This window comes from Salvelinus namaycush, chromosome 2 (genome assembly GCF_016432855.1).
Source record: "Salvelinus namaycush isolate Seneca chromosome 2, SaNama_1.0, whole genome shotgun sequence".
In the NCBI taxonomy this organism is placed as follows: domain Eukaryota; kingdom Metazoa; phylum Chordata; class Actinopteri; order Salmoniformes; family Salmonidae; genus Salvelinus; species Salvelinus namaycush.
The window spans coordinates 59443155-59466469 of NC_052308.1; the positions used below are offsets into that span (position 1 = coordinate 59443155).

At 42.0% G+C, this 23315-nt stretch overlaps 1 protein-coding gene across 1 annotated transcript in view; it reads right to left on the reverse strand.

Moving 5' to 3' along the window:
* LOC120065200 (inactive tyrosine-protein kinase 7-like) overlaps positions 1-23315 on the reverse strand; it is a 46790-nt gene that overhangs the window by 14344 nt on the left and 9131 nt on the right. Inside the window, exons 2-5 of the mRNA XM_039015997.1 lie at positions 12560-12856; positions 11526-11628; positions 10929-11113; positions 10553-10700 (exon numbers count right to left, since the gene is read on the reverse strand). Coding sequence (XP_038871925.1) covers positions 10553-10700; positions 10929-11113; positions 11526-11628; positions 12560-12856 — 733 coding nt within the window. The remainder of the gene's footprint in view (positions 1-10552; positions 10701-10928; positions 11114-11525; positions 11629-12559; positions 12857-23315) is intronic.

Here is a 23315-nt window from a genome sequence, read left to right on the forward strand (position 1 = left end):
AGGTGTTGCTAACATTTACGATAGCAAATTTCAATTTACAAAAAAAAAAAGACGTTTTCGTCTTTTGAGCTTCTAGTCATGAAATCTATGCAGCCTACTCAATCACTTTTTATAGCTACTGTTTACAGGCCTCCTGGGCCATATACAGCGTTCCTCACTGAGTTCCCTGAATTCCTATCGGACCTTGTAGTCATAGCAGATAATATTCTAATTTTTGGTGATTTTAATATTCATATGGAAAAGTCCACAGACCCACTCCAAAGGGCTTTTGGATCCATCATCGACTCAGTGGGTTTTGTCCAACATGTCTATGGACCTACTCACTGCCAGAGTCATACTCTGGAACTAGTTTTGTCCCATGGAATAAATGTTGTAGATCTTAATGTTTTTCCTGGAATATCGGACCACCATTTTATTACGTTTGCAATCGCAACAAATAATCTGCTCAGACCCCAACCAAGGAGCATCAAAAGTCGTGCTATAAATTCTCAGACAACACAAAGATTCCTTGATGCCCTTCCAGACTCCTTCTGCCTACCCAAGGACGTCAGAGGACAAAAATCAGTTAACCACCTAACTGAGGAACTCAATTTAATCTTGCGCAATACCCTAGATGCAGTTGCACCCCTAAAAACTAAAAACATTTGTCATCAGAAACTAGCTCCCTGGTATACAGAAAATACCCGAGCTCTGAAGCAAGCTTCCAGAAAATTGGAACGGAAATGGCGCCACACCAAACTGGAAGTCTTCCGACTAGCTTGGAAAGACAGTACCGTGCAGTATCGAAGAGCCCTCACTGCTGCTCGATCATCCTACTTTTCCAACTTAATTGAGGAAAATAAGAACAATCCAAAATGTATTTTTGATACTGTTGCAAAGCTAATTAAAAAGCAGCATTCCCCAAGTGAGGATGGCTTTCACTTCAGCAGTAATAAATTCATGAACTTCTTTGAGGAAAAGATCATGATCATTAGAAAGCAAATTAGACTCCTCTTTAAATCTGCGTATTCCTCCAAAGTTTAGCTGTCCTGAGTCTGCACAACTCTGCCAGGACCTAGGATCAAGAAAGACACTTAAGTGTTTTAGTACTATATCTCGACACAATGATGAAAATAATCATGGCCTCTAAACCTTCAAGCTGCATACTGGATCCTATTCCAACTAAACTACTGAAAGAGTTTGGCCCTGTGCTTGGCCCTCCTATGTTGAACATAATAAACGGCTCTCTATCCACCGGATGTGTACCAAACTCACTAAAAGTGTCAGTAATAAAGCCTCTCTTGAAAAAGCCAAACCTTGACCCAGAAAATATAAAAAACTATCGGCCTATATCGAATCTTCCATTCCTCTCAAATTTTAGAAAAAGCTGTTGCGCAGCAACTCACTGCCTTCCTGAAGACAAACAATGTATACGAAATGCTTCAGTCTGGTTTTAGACCCCATCATAGCACTGAGACTGCACTTGTGAAGGTGGTAAATGACCTTTTAATGGCGTCAGACCGAGGCTCTGCATCTGTCCTCGTGCTACTAGACCTTAGTGCTGCCTTTGATACCATCGATCACCACATTCTTTTGGAGAGACTGGAAACCCAAATTGGTCTACACGGACAAGTTCTGGCCTGGTTTAGATCTTATCTGTCGGAAAGATATCAGTTTGTCTCTGTGAATGGTTTGCCCTCTGACAAATCAACTGTACATGTCGGTGTTCCTCAAGGTTCCGTTTTAGGACCACTATTGTTTTCACTATATATTTTACCTCTTGGGGATGTCATTCGAAAACATAATGTTAACTTTCACTGCTATGCGGATGACACACAGCTGTACATTTCAATGAAACATGGTGAAGCCACAAAATTGCCCTCGCTAGAAGCCTGTGTTTCAGACATAAGGAAGTGAATGGCTGAAAACGTTCTACTTTTAAACTCGGACAAAACAGAGATGCTTGTTCTAGGTCCCAAGAAACAAAGAGATCTTCTGTTAAATCTGACAATTAATCTTGATGGTTGTAAAGTCGTCTCAAATAAAACTGAAGGACCTCGGCGTTACTCTGGACCCTGATCTCTCTTTTGACGAACATATCAAGACTGTTTCAAGGACAGCTTTTTTCTACGTAACATTGCAAAAATCTGAAATTTTCTGTCCAAAAATGATGCAGAAAAATTAATCCATGCTTTTGTTACTTCTAGGTTAGACTACTGCAATGCTCTACTTTCCGGCTACCCGGATAAAGCACAAAATAAACTTCAGTTAGTGCTAAATACGGCTGCTAGAATCCTGACTAGAACCAAGAAATTTGATCATATTACTACACTGGCTTCCTGTTAAGGCAAGGGCTGATTTCAAGGTTTTACTGTTAACCTATAAAGCGTTACATGGGCTTGCTCCTACCTTTCTTTCCGAGTTGGTCCTGCCGTACATACCTACACGTACGCTACGGTCACAAGACGCAGGCCTCCTAATTGTCCCTAGAATTTCTAAGCAAACAGCTGGAGGCAGGGCTTTCTCCTATAGATCTCCATTTTTATGGAATGGTCTGCCTACCCATGTGAGAGACGCAGACTCGGTCTCAACCTTTAAGTCTTTACTGAAGACTTATCTCTTCAGTAGGTCATATGATTGAGTGTAGTCTGGCCCAGGAGTGTGAAGGTGAACGGAAAGGCTCTGGAGCAACGAACCGCCCTTGCTGTCTCTGCCTTGCCGGTTCCCCTCTCTCCACTGGGATTCTCTGCGTCTAACCCTATTACAGGGGCTGAGTCACTGGCTTACTGGTGCTCATTCATGCCGCCCCTGGGAGGGGTGCGTCACTTGAGTGGGTTGAGTTACTGACGTGATCTTCATGTCTGGGTTGGCGTCCCCCCTTGGTTTGTGCTGTGGTGGAGATCTTTGTGGGCTATACTCGGCCTTGTCTCAGGATTGTAAGTTGGTGGTTGAAGATATCCCTCTAGTGGTGCGGGGGCTGTGCTTTGGCAAAGTGGGTGGGGTTATATCCTTCCTGTCTGGCCCTGTCCGGGGGTATCATCGGATGGGGCCACAGTGTCTCCTGACCCCTCCTGTCTCAGCCTCCAGTGTTTATGCTGCAGTAGTTTGTGTCCTGTGTGAATCTCTCTCTCTCTCTCTCTCTCTCTCTCTCTCTCTCAGAACCTGAGCCCTAGGCCCATGCGTCAGGACTACCGGGCATGATGACTCCTTGCTGTCCCCAGTCCACCTGGCCTTGCTGCTGTTCCAGTTTCAACTGTTCTGCCTGCGGCTGTGGAACCCTGACCTGCTGTTTTCAACTCTCTAGAGACCGCAGGTGCGGTAGAGATACTCTTAATGAACAGCTATGAAAAGCCAACTGACATTTACTCCTGATTATTATTTGACCATGCTGGTCATTTATGAACATTTGAACATCTTGGCCATGTTCTGTTATAATCTCCACCCGGCACAGCCAGAAGAGGACTGGCCACCCCTCATAGCCTGGTTCCTCTAGGTTTCTTCCTAGGTTTTGGCCTTTCTAGGGAGTTTTTCCTAGCCACCGTGCTTCTACACCTGCATTGCTTGCTGTTTGGGGTTTTAGGCTGGGTTTCTGTACAGCACTTCGAGATATTAGCTGATGTACGAAGGGCTATATAAAATAAACTTGATTTGATTTCAAGTTTTCATAACAATCGGAAATCTGTATTTATTTTTTTACACCTTTATTTAACTAGGCAAGTCAGTTAAGAACATATTCTTATTTTCACTGACGGCCTAGGAACGGTGGGTTAACTGCCTCGTTCAGGGGGAGAACGACAGCTTTTTACCTTGTCAGCTCGGGGGATTCAATCTTGCAATCTTACAGTTAACTAGTCCAACGCTCTAACCACCTGATTACATTGCACTCCACAAGGAGCGAATGCAGTAGAAGCCAAGGTAAGTTGCTAGCTAGCATTAAACTTATCTTACAAAAAACAATCAATCATAATCACTAGTTAACTTCTAGTTCCTCCCAAACCCGGATCCGGGAGCACCCCCACCAGTAAAAAAGCTGACTAGCATAGCCTAGCATAGCGTCACAAGTAAATACTAGCATCTAAATATCATTAAATCACAAGTCTAAGAAACCAGATGAAAGATACACTTCTTGTGAATCTAGCCACCATTTCTGATTTTTAAAATGTTTTACAGGGAAGACACAATATGTAAATCTATTAGCTAACCACGTTAGCAAAAGACACCATTTTTCTTACTCCACTATTTTTTCACTCCACCAGTAGCTATCACCAATTCGACCAAATAAAGATATAAATAGCCACTAACCAAGAAAAAACTTAATCAGATGACAGTCTGATAACATATTTATTGTATAGCATATGTTTTGTTAGAAAAATGTGCATATTTCAGGTATAAATCATAGTTTACAATTGCAGCCCCCATCACAACTCTCACTAAAATGACTAGAATAACTACAGAGACCATCGTGTATTAGCTAATTACTCATCATAAAACATTTCTTAAAAATACACAGCGTACAGCAATTGAAAGACACAGATCTTGTGAATCAAGACAATATTTCAGATTTTCTAAGTGTTTTACAGCGAAAACACAATATATCGTTATATTAGCTTACCACAATAGCAAACCAGACAACAGCATTGATTCCAGCCAAACACAGCGATAACGTATTCACCACCAAAATAAATTAATTTTTCACTAACCTTCTCAGAATTCTTCAGATGACAGTCCTGTAACATATTACACAATCCATATAGGTTTTGTTCGAAAATGTGCATATTTAGCAGCACAAATCGTGGTTATACAATGTGATCAGTGGCAACAGGTCATGCATTCTGGCCGGCGCCATCTTGGAAAGGCACCTAATCTAATCAATAAATAATCGTAAACTTGACTAAAAAATACAGGTTGAACATCAAATGAAAGATGCATTAGTTATTAATGCAACCGCTGAGTTAGATTTTTTAAATTAACGTTACTAGACATACAGTGTGCGTTACAGCCAGACTAGTGCCGCAATAATGGCGGACAAATCCGTTTACATTTTTCCACATAAATACGGAATAACATCATAAATAGCTCTTACTTTTGGACGAGCTTCCATCAGAATCTTGGGCAAGTGGTCCGTTGTCCAAAAGAATCGTTGCTTGGTTGTAAAACGTAGTCTTCAACTTCGGAATTAGCAGCTAACAATAGCTATGTGGCCACAGCATGCCCAAATCCTCAAAACGCAATACTAAGGAAATTCCGAAAATAGCAATATACTCGCATAAACTGATATAACTCGGTTTAAAATAACTTCGTTATGATGTTTCTAACACCTATATCGAATTAAATTACAGACGGATATATCTAAGGTCGATAACTGAGCGTTTCAAAATGCCATTCTGAGGTCCTGCTTTGCGCAATGACGAACGTCGAAAAGAGAGCTCCCCTCGTTCCTTGGCCTTTTATAAACTCTGAGAATTACGTAGACACTCCATTCCACTTCTCATTGGTTACTGACATCCAGGGGAAGGCGGGTGCAGTTCATGTCGACCCATAGGATACATACAGAGCTTTAAACTGATCTGAGAACAGAGCCTAATTTTCAGACCTTTGCAGTTCCTGTCATGGATTTCGCTGCAGAAAGAGTTCTGGTTCACCCACAGACATAATTCAAACGGTTTTAGAAACTAGAGATTGTTTTCTATCCAATAGTAATAATAATATGCATATTGTATGAGCAAGAATTGAGTACGAGGCAGTTTAATTTGGAGACCAATTTTTCCAAGATCGAAATAGCACCCCCCATAGGCTCAAGAGGTTAACTACACATGGTTGATGATATTACTAGTTTATCTAGCGTGTCCTGCGTTGCATATAATCAATGCGGTGCGTATCGTTGCTCCAATGTGTACCTAACCATGAACATCAATGCCTTTCTTAAAATCAATACACAGAAGTATATATTTTTAAACCTGCATATTTAGCTAAAAGAAATCCAGGTTAGCAGGCAATATTAACCAGGTGAAATTGTGTCACTTCTCTTGCGTTCATTGCACGCAGAGTCAGTGTATATGCAACAGTTTGGTCCGCCTAATTTGCCAGAATTTTACGTAATTATGACATAACATTGAAGGTTGTGCAATGTAACAGGAATATTTAGACTGATGGATGCCACCAGTTAGATAAAATACGGAACGGTTCCGTATTTCACTGAAAGAATAAACGTCTTGTTTTCGAGATGATAGTTTCCGGATTCGACCATATTAATGACCTAAGGCTCGTATTTCTGTGTGTTATTATTTTATAACTAAGTCTATGATTTGATAGAACAGTCTGAGCAATGGTAGGCACCAGCAGTCTCGTAAGCATTCATTCAAACAGCACTTTCCTGCGTTTTGCCAGAAGCTCTTCAAGCATTGCGCTGTTTATGACTTCAAGCCTATCAACTCCCGAGATTAGGCTGGTGTAACCGATGTGAAATGGCTAGCTAGTTAGCGGGGTGCGCGCTAATAGCGTTTCAAACGTCACTCGCTCTGAGACTTGGAGTAGTTATTCCCCTTGCTCTGCATGGGTAACGCTGCTTCGAGGGTGGCTGTTGTCGTTGTGTTCCTGGTTCGAGCCCAGGTAGGAGCGAGGAGAGGGATGGAAGCTATACTGTTACACTGGCAATACTAAAGTGCCTATAAGAACATCCAATAGTCAAAGGTTAATGAAATACAGATGGTAGAGAGAGAAATAGTCCTATAATAACTACAACCTAAAACTTCTTACCTGGGAATATTGAAGACTCATGTTAAAAAGGAACCACCAGCTTTCATATGTTCTCATGTTCTGAGCAAGACACTTAAACGTTAGCTTTTTTTACATGGCACATATTGCACTTTACTTTCTTCTCCAACACTTTGTTTTTGCATTATTTAAACCAAATTGAACACGTTTCATTATTTATTTGAGGCTAAATTGATTTTATTGATGTATTATATTAAGTTAAAATAAGTGTTCATTCAGTATTGTTGTAATTGTCATTATTACAAATAAATAAATAAATAAAAAAAATCGGCCGATTATATCGGTATCGGCTTTTTTGGTGCTCCAACAATCGGTATCGAAAAATCATAATCGGTCGACTGCTAATAGGTACACAACATGCACAAGCACACACAGCCATAGAGTGGATGTATATGGTGGAGACTGCTTTAAACTGTAATTCACATCTAGGAGACGGTACTTAGTCATCACACATCTGGTGTGTATGTTTATATCAAAAGTTTGGACATACCTACTCATTCAAGTGTTTTTCCTTTATTTTTACTATTTTCTACATTGTAAATTAATAGCGAAGACATCAACACTATGAAATAACACATGGAATCATGTACTAACCAGAACTGTATATATTATAATATATAATATAATATATTTTAGATTCATCAAAGTAGCCACACTTTGCCTTGATGACAACTTTGCACATTCAACCAGCTTCACCTGGAATGCTTTTCCAACAGTTCCCACATATGCAGAGTACTTGTTGGCTGCTTTTCTTTCTCTCTGCGGTCCAACTCATCCCAAACCATCCCAATTGGGTTGAGGTCAGGTGATTGTGTAGGCCAGGTCATCTGATGCAGCACTCTCCTTCTTAGTAAAATAGCCCTTACACAGCCTGGAGGTGTTTTGGGTCATTGTCCTGTTGAAAAACAAATGATAGTCCCACTAAGCGCAAACCAGATGGAATGGCGAATCGCTGCGGTAGCCATGCTGGTTAAGTGTGCCTTGAATTCTAAATAAATCACTGACAGTGTCACCAGCAGGCACCCCCACACAATCACACCTCCTCCTCCATGCTTCATGGTGGGAACCACACATGCGGAGATCATCCATTCACCTACTCTGCGTCTCACAAAGACACAGCGGTTGGAACCAAAAATCTCAAATTTGGCCTCATCAGACCAAAGGACAGATTTCCACCGGTCTAATGTCCATTGCTCGTGTTTCTTGGCGCATGCAAGTCTCTTCTTATTGGTGTCCTTTAGTAGTGGTTTCTTTGCAGCAATTCGACCATGAAGGCCTGATTCGCACAGTCTCCTCTGAACAGTTGATGTTGAGATGTGTCTGTTACTTGAACTCTGTGAAGCATTTATTTGGGCTGCAATTTCTGAGGCTGGTAACTCTAAATGAACTTATCCTCTGCAGCAGAGGTAACTCTAGGTCTTCCTTTCCTGTGGAGGTGCTCATGAGAGCCAGTTTCATCATAGCGCTTGATGGTTTTTGCAACTGCACTTGAAGAAACTTTCAAAGTTCTTGGAATATTCCGCATTGACTGACCTTCATGTCTTAAAGTAATGATGGACTGTCGTTTCTCTTTGCTTATTTGAGCTGCTCTTGCCATAACATGGACTTGGTCTTTTACCAAATAGGGCTATGTTCTGTATACCCCCCTACCTTGTCACAACACAACTGATTGGCTCAAACACATTAACTTCTTATGGCTGCAGCCCGGCGTCGGTACACTTATGACAACAGCCACTTCAAGTGCAGGGCGCGAAATTCAAAAGATATTTTTTTTAAATATTTAACTTTCACACATTAACAAGTCCAATACAGCAAATGAAAGGTACACATCTTGTGAATCCAGCCAACATGTCCGATTTTTTAAATGTTTTACAGCGAAAACAGCACGTATATTTATGTTAGCTCACCACCAAATACAAAAAAGGACAGACATTTTTCACAGCACAGGTAGCATGCACAAAGCCAACCTAACTAACCAAGAACCAACCAAACTAACCAACAAACAACTTCAGATGACAGTCTTATAACATGTTATACAATAAATCTATGTTTTGTTCGAAAAATGTGCATATTTCAGGTATAAATCATAGTTTACATTGCAGCTACAATCAGAAATTGCACCGAAAGCAGCCATAATAATTACAGACACCAACGTCAAATACCTAATTACTCATCATAAAACATTTCTGAAAAATACATAGTGTACAGCAAATGAAAGACAGGCATCTTGTGATTCCAGCCAATATTTCCGATTTATTAAGTGTTTTACAGCGAAAACACAATATAGCGTTATATTAGCTTACCACAATAGCCAAAAATACAAGCCATTTCCCAGCAGTAAAAGTTAGTGATCGTGACAAACCAGTAAAATATATATAATTTTTGACTAACCTTGATATTCTTCATCAGATGACAGTCCTATAACATCAGGTTATACATACACTTATGTTTTGTTCGAAAATGTGCATATTTAGAGCTGAAATCCGTGGTTATACAATGTGCTAACGTAGCTACTATTTCCCACAACGTCCGGATATTTTTCTGACACTTTTTCTGACACACATATTCTGACCAAATAGCTATTCATAAACATAACTAAAAAATACATGTTGTATAGGAAATGATAGATCCATTAGTTCTTAATGAAATCGCCGTGTTAGAATTCTAAAAAATAACTTCATTACGACATCCAGCTTCGGTATAGCTAGAGTACCCAAAACTTGGGCGCCGACGACTAGTTCACATCTACGACAGATATATGAAATAGCATCATAAAATGTTTCTTACTTTTGCTGATCTTCCATCAGAATGTTGGACAAGGGGTCCTTTGTCCAGAACAATCGTTGTTTGGATTTATAACGTCCATTTTCCCTCTTGAATTAGCAAGCACACTAGCCAAGTGGCACGGATCTCTCCATCGTCAACAAAGTCAGAGAACGGAACACGGCAAAACTCCCGAAAAAATTTCAATAATCTGATTAAACTATATTGAAAAAACATACTTTACGATGATATGGTCACATGTATCAAATAAAATCAAAGCCGGAGATAGTAGTCGCCTATAACGGCAGCTAAACAGAAGGCAAATCCAGGTACCACCTCGCGCTCTCCAGAAAACCGGAAATGGGGGACACGTCATACAAAGAGCTTGTATTCCACTTCAGACCAAGATAAACACTAAATTTCTTCTCTCACCGCCTCTTGACATCCAGGGGAAGGTCTATGAAGTGCATGTATACTCATACGTATCATGCCCATTTATAGGCAGGAAGAAGAACAGAGCCTCGATTTCAGACTTTCCACTTCCTGGTCAGGAAGTTTGTGCCAAATGAGTTCTGTTTGACTCACAGATATAATTCAAACGGTTTTAGAAACTAGAGTGTTTTCTATCCAATAGTAATAATAATATGCATATTGTACGAGCAAGAATTGAGTACGAGGCCGTTTGAAATGGGCACCTTTTATCTGAATACTCAATACTGCCCCTGCAGCCCAAACAGGTTAAGGAAGTCACACCTGTTAATCGAATTGCATTCCAGGTGACTACCTCATGAAGCTGGTTGAGAGAATGCCAAGAGTGTGCAAAGCTGTAATCAAGGCAAACGGTGGCTATTTTGATTTGTTTAACAGTTTTTTGGTTACTTCATGATTCCATATGTGTTCTCATAGTTGTCTTGTCATAGATGTCTTCACTATTATTCTACAATGTAGAAAATAGTAAAAAATAAAGAAAATTAGCAGGTGTGTCCAAACTTTTGACTGGTAATGTATGTATGTGTATATATCAACCCAGTCTTACCGGGACTTGTTGGTGATGAGCTCATCCTGGTGGTACCACTCTTGGGTGGGAGGGGGCTCGGCGGTGAACAGGCAGTTAAGGAGGGCCTCCTCGTTCCGCATCACCACCAGGTCCTCAGGAACCACCACGGGACGAGGGAAACTCTTATCTATACAGAGGGTAAGGGGTGGGGGGGTGATGGTGTGAGTGTGTGGTATGAAGAGACTGAGAAAGAGGTATACAGTACATAAGAAAGGTCAAAGGGCTCTCTTCAGCTCTGGCTTCTATTCACTATGTTGATGCCAGTGGGGCTGGGTGTTGCTTTGAAATTAAACTATGGGGAAAACTGCAATCCCTCCTCACCTCTTCTTTATTGAATCGTTGTCCATATACACACCTATGATATTGAGGGTGAAGTTGGCATTGCTGCACACGTGCCCGGCTGGATTTTTGGCACAGCAATAGTAGAGGCCATTGTTGTCTGGGCTGGCACTGGGCAGGGTCAGGGTTCGCTCCTTGTTGTTGATCTGATGGCTCTTCTCCGGCAGGCGCACACCGTCTCTGTACCAGTGGCATGTTGGTCTGGGGGAGGAAGACATGACTACGTAATATGCATGAGTGAGTTGGCACATAAAAACAAGTGGAGAGACTGATGAAGGCTATAGTGGTTAAATCAGTCCTCATTGGTGACCAGTATATTTACTTTGTAGTTTTGACTAAATCAAGTGGGCATCGTTCTACATAACACAATGAAAGTCCAGTGAAAACACAAGGCAACGTGGGGACACACACGAGGCAACGTGGGGTCTTGGAAAGGCGTCAGAATGCTTCAGTTCGGCTAGCTGAACGAGTGTGCTCGCATACTCAAGAGGTTTTCTTGAAAAAGGGAAAAAAAGCGGCAATAGTAGTGTTTGTTTTAATATGCATTAACTCATCCGAACCGTTTCGGCTGGGAAGCATGTGGACACCTTAAGGCCGCGGTTGTGTTTCTCACCGTGGGTGTCCATCGATGTTGCACCTCAACGTCACAGGGGCAGAGCTCTCGATGTCCTGCTCTGATGCAGGATCCTTCAGGGTCACCCCACCACTCTCTAGCCCTGTGTGACAGACAAATCAAGACATTATCTATCGATCGATAGAGAGAGGTAGGTAGAGTGAGTGTTAAAAAAAAAGACAGAAGGTAGAGAGCAAGCACAACAGGAAGAGAGAGAGATGGAGGATTTTAAAAAAGGAGTGTAAAAAAAAAAAGCTGTCAAACCCCCTCTTGCTGCTCATTAACACAAACCAGCCATTCACACCTGGCTAACTTAGCGCCAGCTACCAAAACAGCCCCTTCCCTTTAAGCTGACCTTCCTTGTTCTGTGACACAGCCAGCCAGACCAGCAGGACGCTGCAACTTCACAAGCGGTCCATCTTGGCAGAGGACATAAAGGACAGCTTTGTCCGCCCCGCACTCAAAATAACCTCTCACGCGGGCGTGACTTCGTTTTTTGGTCCAGTGGAAATAAGAGTTAGAAAAAGGAAAGCACTGGCTGGTTCTCGTAAGAGTCTTCATAAGTATGAGGCAGCGTTTTCTTAGAGCTTCAGGAGATGTGTTTGATGCCTGTTATATAGACGGAGGTTGTAGAGACACACATGGGAGGACATACATATTGAGTTGACATCTGGAAGAATAAAACTAAATACAAGTTTAAATCTATGGTTGCAAGGCAACTGTCAAAATTCAAAACAGGTAGGTCTGCATAAGGTCTAATTGCTCATTGCTGTGCAGCCAATTCAATGCATTTGGCAAAATTATTGCAGTAACATAGATAATTATGGCTATCATTTGTTATTACACTGTCACCCATGCTTACTTTGAGTGCTAGATTGAGTCATATCAATATCGGAAATATGTGTATGGATTTAACAATTGCACATCTATTTACAGTATTTTGGTTATGAACACTCAAAACACTGATTTAAGGGAAGGGCTTACATTGATGAGAATTAAGTAAGTAAAATGTTGTAGTATTTAAGTAAACTCACATTTGATGTTGAAGGACGCCTCGGTGGAGCGCTCCTCTTCTCCCGTGGCATTGTTGGCGGCCAGGCACTGGAAGGTCCCGGCGTCCAGCACACGGTCCACAGCGGTGAACTTGAGGTTGCCGCCCTCCCGAAAGAGGCGCTCCGTGTCGTTCACCGCATCGCCGTTTTGCAGCCAGCTGTAACTCACGCTCTCCGCGTCGCTGACCTCGCAGCGCAACATGGCACTCCGGCCATGCAAGGCATCCTGGGACTTGGGCTCCTTGGTGAAGTGGAAGGAGGCGGCGTGAACACTGAGAACTGGAGGATGGAGAGAGAGAGAGTTAGAGGGAGGAATTTATTGTTAAGCTCTGACGTGTTACGCTAAACCCCAAAATTATTCAGTTCACAACAGAGCCTGTATTTAATGCACATACAAATTAATCTTATTTTTCTTCCTTGAAAAGATGAAGTTGTCCACTGGCAGCTGGGAGTAGAGAGACAGACACCCAGGTGTGCTGCAGTAAGAGACAAAAAGACAAACACCCAGGTGTGCGGCAGACAGACCATGGGCCCCAGTTTCTCTAGACAAGGTTCATAACTCCTCAGCCTCCCTCTTGCTGAGTGACATGCCAGGTATGTACTCTGTCATCCCAAATAATAACCATGTCTCCTGCAAGATCATCAGTTTCCCCTTGCATTGCTACATGCACAAAAAATGCTGTCCAGGAAATTTTGGATGTTGCTAAACACCCCGCCAATGAACTTCAAAGTGGTTTGGATGACACAACACTAGGTGAGCTGTAAATAAGAAAAACGTTCAGAAAAATTAACTATCCTTTTAAGTGTGCAGTATAAGCCATTAGAACACCCTATAGGACATTGCCACTCATTACATTAAAACAATACTTTGTTGTCCTTTCGGCTTGTTTAAGAGGCATGCAAATGTCCAGATTCCAAATTGAGTGCAAGCAAATCAGACTTTCGCGCAACTCATTCATTGATGTCAATGGGAGATGTTACACAAGCGAATCAAGTCAAACTACTAGAATAATAAGTGTGTACCTTCAAATGAATAAATGCTAGTAATACTAAGTATGAATTTCAATGAAGGATTTGTTTTTCTCCCAATGTCCCAGACGTTGAATAGAGTGCCACTGATCCTCAGTGATTGGCAGGGCCTGTCTGGAACTCAGAGCTGCCCATTCATCCAGACAGACGACTGCCTGAGACCGAGACGGCAGTCTGTCTCGCTCCAGTGACTGGTTACTGGGGCCCAGGCCGAGCGAAGGCCCATGCTGGGAGCGGGACAGTCTGCAGTGGGAGTGGGAAATAAAGCCTCTGCTTTCCCATGGAGCGGAGGGTGGGGGGGAGAAAAAAAATCAAATTAAAATAAATAAATAGCACAAGTAGGCTACACTTTTAATGAGCAGAAAGGATGAATGACTGGCACTCAACTGAGCTGATAGTGTTTTCCCCTAATGTTTTCGTAGGTAGGCGGGCCCTGTGCCATCACTTAGTTGACCCCCCTCACTCCACCCTGGCATGCATACCACCTTACTTTGGCATTTTGCCTCTGTTGGTGTGGAGGTTGCTGTGTTTTACAAAGTGGGGGGGGGGGGGGGGGGGCAATAACTGGCTATGACATACTAGATTTGCCTTTTTGAGTGCTGAATTCGTCATAGTTATATTATGTTCGGTTTCTTAAGTCTATCAACAATAAATGTACTGTAGTGTGATAGTGACATACAAATGTGTGTGGAATCGAGAGACTGGTTGAAAGAACAACTAAACAAGAGTGTATCCTGAACAAAACAGTTCAACTGTGCCCAATGCGGCTGCACCTAGTCCTGTCTCTTTTTAATACACACGGACACAATGTCAACACATCACAGGTCGAGAGCGCATACCAGCGAGGGGGATGGAATGCGGAGTGGCATCTGCCTGGCTTCAAGAGGATGAGGTATTCATTCATACCCTCAGCCTTGGATGAATGGGACTCCTGGGTTACCCGGCAAAAGTGACAGAGAAAAAGTGTCTGAACATGCATGTATTTTACTTACCTGTATTAATAAAAAAAAGTTGAAGCATATTAAAAGCAAATTCTTATTTACAATGATGACCTGTCCAATGACTTTGTTCTGGTGGGCTATCATGCTCCCCCTCTTTCCATCCAAAATTAAAAGCCCACAGCCTTGCTAGCTACAGAACTCCAGTCAATTACACACTGGAAGTACACAACACGCTGTGTTCTCACTGCTTCGAGAATGGTTCTATCATTGTAAGTACCTAGTGGAGTCTAATTGAGACTACAGGAAGAAGAGTAGCCCTTGGTGCCCAATAACAATGCCCCCAAGACTCATCTCTTTGGCTCTGTACTAGCTCTCCCACGTCCTGTGATCCACTAATATATAGAGCTAGACTGTGTGTGTGTGTGTGTGTGTGTGTGTGTGTGTGTGTGTGTGTGTGAGATACACACCACAGTCTAGCTCTCTCCTCTACAGGGGAGGCCACATTCCAAACTTAGTGCAGCCAGAGGGGCAGGACAAGCCATTATCTGTGCCTGTTGCTGCCATGGAGATAGGATCCTCTCAGGGAATACTCTTGATTAAGAGGGTACCAAGACTCAGAAGAACTGAACAGACTAGAGAATAGGGAGCCATTGCTGCAATGTAGGCTATAGCTATTCAGTCTACTCAGACATCCATTATTCAAAACTACAAGTCACAACAAGTGTAAAAACAGAGCCTTTTGAATGGAGCTGAAGGTTGGGACTAATAACAAGACAACCAATGTAAAACATACAAGGTCTGTAAAATGTATGTAGGTTCAGACATTTTGTGAAATAGCACAGTTACAAATGGAAATCAAACTGGATGGACATCAGAAATAGAGGAAGGACTAAAAACAAACAAAATATAACTACTGTAAAATAGATTGTGTCTGTAAAATGTGTATAAACTGAAGGTGGAAGGCTAAATGTTGTTTATTAGTTTACTCCAATTGGAGGAGAGGTGGCAGGGCTTGCAGGGAATAAAAAATAAAAAATAAAATTTTTAAGTATGTATATGCACACACAGTTGAAGTCGGAAGTCTACATACACCTTAGCCAAATACATTTAACCTCAGTTTCACAATTCCTGACATTTAATCCAAGTAAAAATTCCCTGTTTTAGGTCAGTTAGGATCACCACTATTTTAAGAATGTGAAATGTCAGAATAATAGTAGAGAGAATTATTAATTTCAGCTTGTATTTCTTTCATCACATTCCCAGTGGGTCAGAAGTTTACATACACTCAATTAGTATTTGGTAGCATTACCTTTAAATTGTTTAACTTGGGTCAAACATTTCAGGTAGCCTTCCACAAGCTTCCCACAATAAGATGCGTGAATTTTTGGCCCATTCCTCTTGACAGAGCTGGTGTAACTGAGTCAGGTTTGTAGGCCTCCTTTCTCGCACACGCTTTTTCAGTTCTGCCCACAAATATTCTATGGGATTGAGGTCAGGGCTTTGTGATGGCCACTCCAATGCCTTGACTGTTGTCGTCCTTAAGCCATTTTGCCACAACTTTGGAAGTATGCTTGGGGTCATTGTCCATTTGGAAGACCCATTTGCGACCAAGCTTTAACTTCCTGACTGATGTCTTGAGATGTTGCTTCAATATATCCACATAATTTCCCAGCCTCATGATGTCATCTATTTTGTGAAGTGCACCAGTCCCTGCTGCAGAAAAGCACCCCCACAACATGATGCTGCCACCCCCATGCTTCACGGTTGGCATGGTGTTCTTTTGGCTTGCAAGCCTCCCCCTTTTCCTCCTAACATAATGATGGTCATTATGGCCAAACAGTTCTATTTTTGTTTCATCAGACCAGAGGACATTTCTCCAAAAAGTAATATCTTTGTCCCCATGTGCAGTTGCAAACCGTAGTCGGCTTTTTTTAATGGCAGTTTTGGAGCAGTGGCTTCTTCCTTGCTGAGCGGCCTTTCAGGTTATGTCGATATAGGACTTGTTTAACTGTGGATATAGAGACTTTGTATCCGTTTCCTCCAGCATCTTCACAAGGTCCTGTGCTGTTGTTCTGGGATTGATTTGCACTTTTCGCACCAAAGTACGTTCATCTCTAGGAGACAGAACATGTCTCCTTCCTGAGCGGTATGGCGGCTGCATGGTCCCATGGTGTTTATACTTGCGTACTATTGTTTGTACAGATGAACTTGGTACCGTCAGGCAGTTGGAAATTTCTCCCAAGAATGAACCAGACTTGTGGAGGTCTACAATTGTTTTTGTGAGGTCTTTGCTGATTTTTTCAAGGCACTGAGTTTGAAGGTAGGCCTTGAAATACATCCACAGGTACACCTCCAATTGACTCAAATGATGTCAATTAGCATATCAGAAGCTTATAAAGCCAATACATAATTTCCTGGAATTTTCCAAGCTGTTTAAAGGCACAGTCAACTTAGTGTATGTAAACCCCTGACCCACTGGAATTGTGATACAGTGAATTATAAGTGAAATAATCTGACTGTAAACAATTGTTGGAAAAATTACCTGTGTCATGCACAAAGTAGATGTCCTAACCGACTTGCCAAAACTAGTTTGTTAACAAGAAATTTGTCGAGTGGTTGAAAAACGAGTTTTAATGACTTCAACCTAAGTGTATGTAAACTTCCGACTTACACACACACAGTGTGTGTGTGTGTGTGTGTGTGTGTGTGTGTGTGTGTGTATATATATCCCAAAAAATATGGGGGATTGGAAATGACGCAGACAATTGCATTGATGGAAGCAACAATCTATCCTCAATATTAAAGCTGATCCACCCTTTAAAGATTATTTTTTAATCAAATATATATATATATAAAAAGAGCCTGTTGATGGTGTCCTTCAAAAGCCATTGCAATTGATAAACAAACTAAAATCTAGGCTATTCAATAAATTACCTCTTGTATTTAAAGATAAAGAGTTCATTCGGATGTTCTCTCAGAAAACAAAAGAATGGTGATGCCAACTTTTATCGTAAGAAGTGGTGAACTAGCGGTCACAGAGAAATCTAACATTTCCTGCATGGTCCCCCTACCACAGACTTAAATCGGGGAAATTTGTCTTCTTTCCTCGCATGAAAATGCAGTGAACAGTTCGGGGGTTGTATGTGTACATCTTGCCTGCACTTTTTCCACAGGAAAATAAACAGGGTGAATGTTCGTGTGACCTCCAGCGTGCACCGTCAGTCTGTTTGTCGCCATTGCTGTCTCTTCTGATTGGGGAAATTTACTCGCCAAAGAAATTAAATCAACAGACATGTGGTGACTCGCCGTGCTGCATGGAATCAACTGTGCAGAGTGTAGCTAAGCTAGCTCGTGAGAAAGATGATGCCTAGAACATTTGTTTCATGTCAAGAATTGTTTGACCAGAGATGGTCCCGTGTGGCTCAGTTGGTAGAGCATGGCGCTTGCAACGCCAGGGTTGTGGGTTCATTCCCCACGGGGGGACCAGGATGAATATGTATGAACTTTCCAATTTGTAAGTCGCTCTGGATAACAGCGTCTGCTAAATGACTTAAATGTAAATGTAAAATGGTACATTTACCAGAACATCATGTTGGACCATTGGAGTCCAGTAGGCTTTATTTTCAATAGATTTTCGGAGATATCAGGAATGGCAAGAGTCTTGCACATTTAAAGTGTCTACAAAATCAGTGTCTAGGTGAGGACCCTAGCCTCTACAGAAATGCCTGGCACTGCAACATTCCTAAACCTCTTCCTTGATCCCAGGGCAGGAATTTAGAGTTCGAAGTGACAAAGGTGGCATTCATGGATACTGGAGCAGTAGAACTATACTAACCGAGTGTAAGCAAACCTGATTGGCTGAAACATGAACCACAAATGGAACCTGCTGCTGCATAAAACTCTGCACATTACATCACATCTGGGATCTGATCAGAGATAACCTACCTCCCAAGATTGAGCTAAATAATATTCATGTGAACCTGAAGATGCAAATCGGGCAGCAAATAGGGAAGCAAATAAGTTGGTGTCAATCGATATAAGTCCATTCGGTATAAATTATGCACTAGGAGCTTTAGGGCACTGGTCTTTCTCTTCCAGCTCGTATAGTGGTACCCTACTAGTCTCAAAGCTCAACTTGGCTGTTAGTGCCAAAAAGCTCCTGTGGTTTCTCCCTCTCTCTCACAAAGGAGGGTTTTGATGCACAGCGGTCAATGACCCTCTGGTGTAAAGATACTGGGTCTGTGACCAGTTCCATTTGAGATACCTACAAGGCTTGGTTGCGGATGCAGGGACCTCCCACCAAGCACTATTGACAGTAGGCAGGAAAGATTGGCACAGAAACATTTTAGGTTTAATTCACAAGACACAGAATGCTGTGGAATGTGAAAACGGCCGGGAGAGACCACAATGGCAAACTGCAGAATAAAAATGAGAATGTTACCTTACAGAGGAAGCCCACAATATAACTTCAAACAAACCAATTTCGATGCTATATATCAGGGGTAAGGATGACTCCATGGATACATGGATGTAAGCAGACTCATATTCAACAATGGCGTAGAGTTGATTTGGACCATCTGTCCACTAAAAAGGAGCCAAGCATTAAATTGAGCCATGGTTAAAACAAAACCACCCTGTGAAATATGACCAGAGTGGTTTGTCCCACCGGACACTGAGTAGAGGGGGGGGTCCATAAATGACAACAGCCTTGTACAGAAATTTGAGCTTGCCACAATTATTACTAAGGTATGTTTCACCATACCCACGGTTCGCAAGGCTGAGGAGCATCGTTATGCAAATATACAACAGTGGAAACTGAATCTCCAATTGTCCTCATCACATCCACTTGAGATTATGCCATAGGAGCATCCAAAAAAACAAGTCATCGAGCTACGTGGCTGTCGAGGGCGAGAAGGCAACTTATTAGAGCACTTATCACTTTCAGCTGCTGATTTCCCTGGGGTAACCTAATAGTCCAGAACAGCCTAATAGTCAGGCAAGGCAGTTGGGCCTGGGGTATCACACTGGGCCTGGACCCCTCAGACAAACTGCCATATAAGGGTTGTGTGTGTGTGTGTGGGGGGGGCTGCAGCCGAAGGGGGTAGGTGGGGGTTCACAAGGCAAAGCGGAGGGCCCGGGCAGAGAAGGAAGGTGTTTGTGCAGCTGCTCCCAAGTCGAGGGGCACAGTGTCAGGCTGGATATGGCTAAACAGGTGCCCGCTCTGAAATGCCTACAGATACTAAGATTAACCAGTGGGGGACTGCGGTCCATTGGGACAGTAGGAGTAAGTCACCCTCCATTTAATAACACAGTCCAGATTGATAGACAACAGGCAAAAGGGGAGACCTGGAGGGGGCTGGTGGGAAATCCACTCTTATAGGGGCCACGATACAGAGGTGCAGGATGCCAGTGATTTGGCTGCTGGGAGAACATTAGGCTCTGCAGAATCTTGGTCAGTCAGTGGCACACAGTCAATGTCTCACGTCAGATGGCTTCACTCCTCCGCGATGCGCGATCCTCAACCGGTCTCTCTTGTAGGACGTGGAACTCATTCAAAATTGAACATTGAGCATCCGCCATTCAACAAATTCTAAACAGTTACTAATTTGACATCACTGTGCTCTTGCATGACTTTCCATGAAATAGGAAGAATAACTAGCTAGCAAAATAACTACAAAATGTTGTGACAGTGATTAAATAGTTTGCAAAAATATAAAAATAAACCGGTGGCTATCTTCTGCACAAAGGCTGTGCAAGGACGTTGGTTGCCAGTGCAGTGACTTGATCAGCTGTATAGCTAGCTTACTGACATGAATGACAAAAAGTTTGGATTAGCCTATTTAAATGACCCTGAAGTTGTAGACATGCAGCCCCACAATTATGAAGAACTGAGAAATAAGAAATCTGTCTGTAGGATCAGCATGTTTCCCCGCAATCGTATCGGTGGGTCAGGTGAGCACAGCAGCTGACTCGGGAAGCTACTGCAATGACTCGTGGCAGAAGAACAGCTACTTCATGAAAACTCATAATAATGTAAGCATTAGCTAGCAGTGCTAGCTAAAGTAACTTGCTGGAAGACTCAACATTGTGTGCAGCACTAAGTTAGCTGGTTAGTTAGCAGCACCGTTTCAGTCAAAGATGATTTCAGTGACTGGTTCAGCTAACGTTAGCAAGTTAACGTTGGACACATTTATTCTAGCTTTCATGCTTATAGTCAAAACTACAGAAATACTGCTCATTGAAGCACAATAATCCTTAGCTAGATGTAAAACGGGGCGACTAAGACTTCAGCAAAAAACATTATTGACATTTGTTTTAACAAGGCAGAACAGTTGAATTGTTATGAACACACCTGTCTGTCTCCCAACTGTTTGAACAGCTTGTTAGCCTGTCCACTGTTCAGATGTTGAAATCAAGTGGCCTACCTTATTTCTCAGAATGAGAACAAGTTGCCAATTAATTATATAAATTGTATTTGAATGCTTATTGCACATTTATTTAAAAAAATAAAGACTACACAGCTAGTATAAGTCTTTAGCTAAAATACTAAACCGAGCATTAATTTTCCAGAATCAATGTTCATTGACACTCCTGTTTTAGTAGTGTCTGCTCTGCGCACAATTTGAGTAGTTGAAACATAAAAAAGGTATTGTTAGAAAGGTTAACTTCTTTATTACAGTAAAAATAGTGTCTAAGCATTTCTGTGTCCATTTGACAGATTCTGTTGGACCAAACCTCAAATAGCGAGTTTAAACTGCTCGTCAGAGGAAGAATTAATCTCTCAACTTTGTTGGTGTGGCAAGGGGAGGGGCTTGGTGTGGCAGGGGGAGGGGCTTGGTGTGTGTGTGTAAATAGACAGGAAAAGGTGAAGCGAGAGGTTTCCCAAAATAAGCTTGTCGCCTGCCTTCCCGCGAAGGAGAAGAGAACAAAAAGACTACATGAGAACAAGCGAACATTAATGTCCATAAAAACTAAAAAACTAAAAATAACTTGATTCTTGCGATACAGGCATTTGGAATATCACACAAAAACATTAACTGGAATTAATTCGATATAGCGCCCAGACCTAGGATGGAACAGTTCTTTGAGTTGCATTTCAGCTGTCTCTTCTGTCCTGTCATCACATGGCATGAGATTGTATCGGAGGCCGTTGAGACTTTAAATTCTTGGTGAACCGTTCCCTTCATTTAACGCAGGGGCCCAGCTGTGAGATGGATACTCATCTGCGGCCAAAACATTTATGAGAATACCCTGCCCCTTCACTGCACATACAAGGGACAAAACAGCTGGAGGGAGGCAGGCGCAGAGATGGGTGAGAGCGTGCTATGGCCATACATGGCCATTTTCTTGGTGGAGATTATGTAAAAGTATATAATTACATGACACGACTAAGACACAAATACTACAGCAAAGACTAATGAATTTGAGCTGTAACATAAAACAAATTAAACAACCTTAGCTTCACCCCCCCCCCAAATTGCCACTAAGTGGAACATACCAAGAGTGGTAGACTTTACAACTCCCACTAAGCATGGCTCCAACCATTTACAAGGGAGGGGGGCATTACTTTCTAAATTAAAAAAAGTCAACGACAATCAGAAATTCAACACTTCTGAGCCATTGGAGAAATTTAGGGATTTACAGGGGCAATTCCACGAAAACGGAATTACGCCATTTGAAAATTAAACAAACAATACACAAAAGTCAATACTAACAATTTCCACTGAAAAATTTACAAAATATTTACAAAATCAAATTTAGTGTACAGATGCTAACTTTTTTTTAGAGAATTACAGTAAAATCTCCCTCAGGTTTTTATGAGACTACGTTTATGAAAAATCTTAAATATCTGCTCTGAATTAAAATTTAAAGATGTCCGCCGAAAGAATGGGGTGTTAGCTATGACTAGCACCTTGAGTTTGAAAAAAATCTATTTTGGTTATTGATCTACAGTAAGTGAAGTGGATTTACACCTGGTAATTGAATTAGACTGATCTGTACTACACAGAAAAGCATAATTATGGATATGAATGTCGGTATTCTGGCGGGTAGGAGCGTTAGTCCTGTAACAGAAAGGATGCTGGATCGAATCCCAGAGCTGACTAGGCAAAAATCTGTCGTTCTGCCCCTGAGCAAGGCAGTTAAACCCACTGTTCCTCGGGCGCGGTTGTCGATTAAGACAGCCCCCTGCAACTCTCTGACTCAGAGGGGTTGGGTTAAATGCAGAAGCCACATTTCAGTTGAAGATATTCAGTTGTAGAACTGACTAGGTATCCCCCTTTCCCTTACTCCTCATGTTTCACAAGTTTGGACATCACAGCGCACGCAGCACAGTGGACTGCAGTAGAATACAGTATAGTAGAGTACATTAGAGCATAGTTCAGTACAATATACTGTTCTCTACTGTACTGTAATACTTTTCTGTACTGTACTATATTTAGCCGACTAAACTCAACAATTTACGATGGAGTTCAGCAGCGACTAGTGTGTGGGCGAACTGCAGCATAAACCCACGAATTGTCCAGTGTAAAAGCGGCCTATTCTTTGCGTCCTGAAATGTGTAGTTATACTCCACTGTGCTCTACTAACTGTAATGTGCTATCAAAACTTGTGAAACATACATCTATGACATATTCAGTCCGGTCCGTCTATGGACGTTAAACATCAAGGCCAGGGTGGACTGACCAAATTTAAAACTACTTTTCAACATCCGTGAATGTTCGATGTCGGTCAGCGCGTTAGGATGCGGGTTACAGGGGGCTCATTGG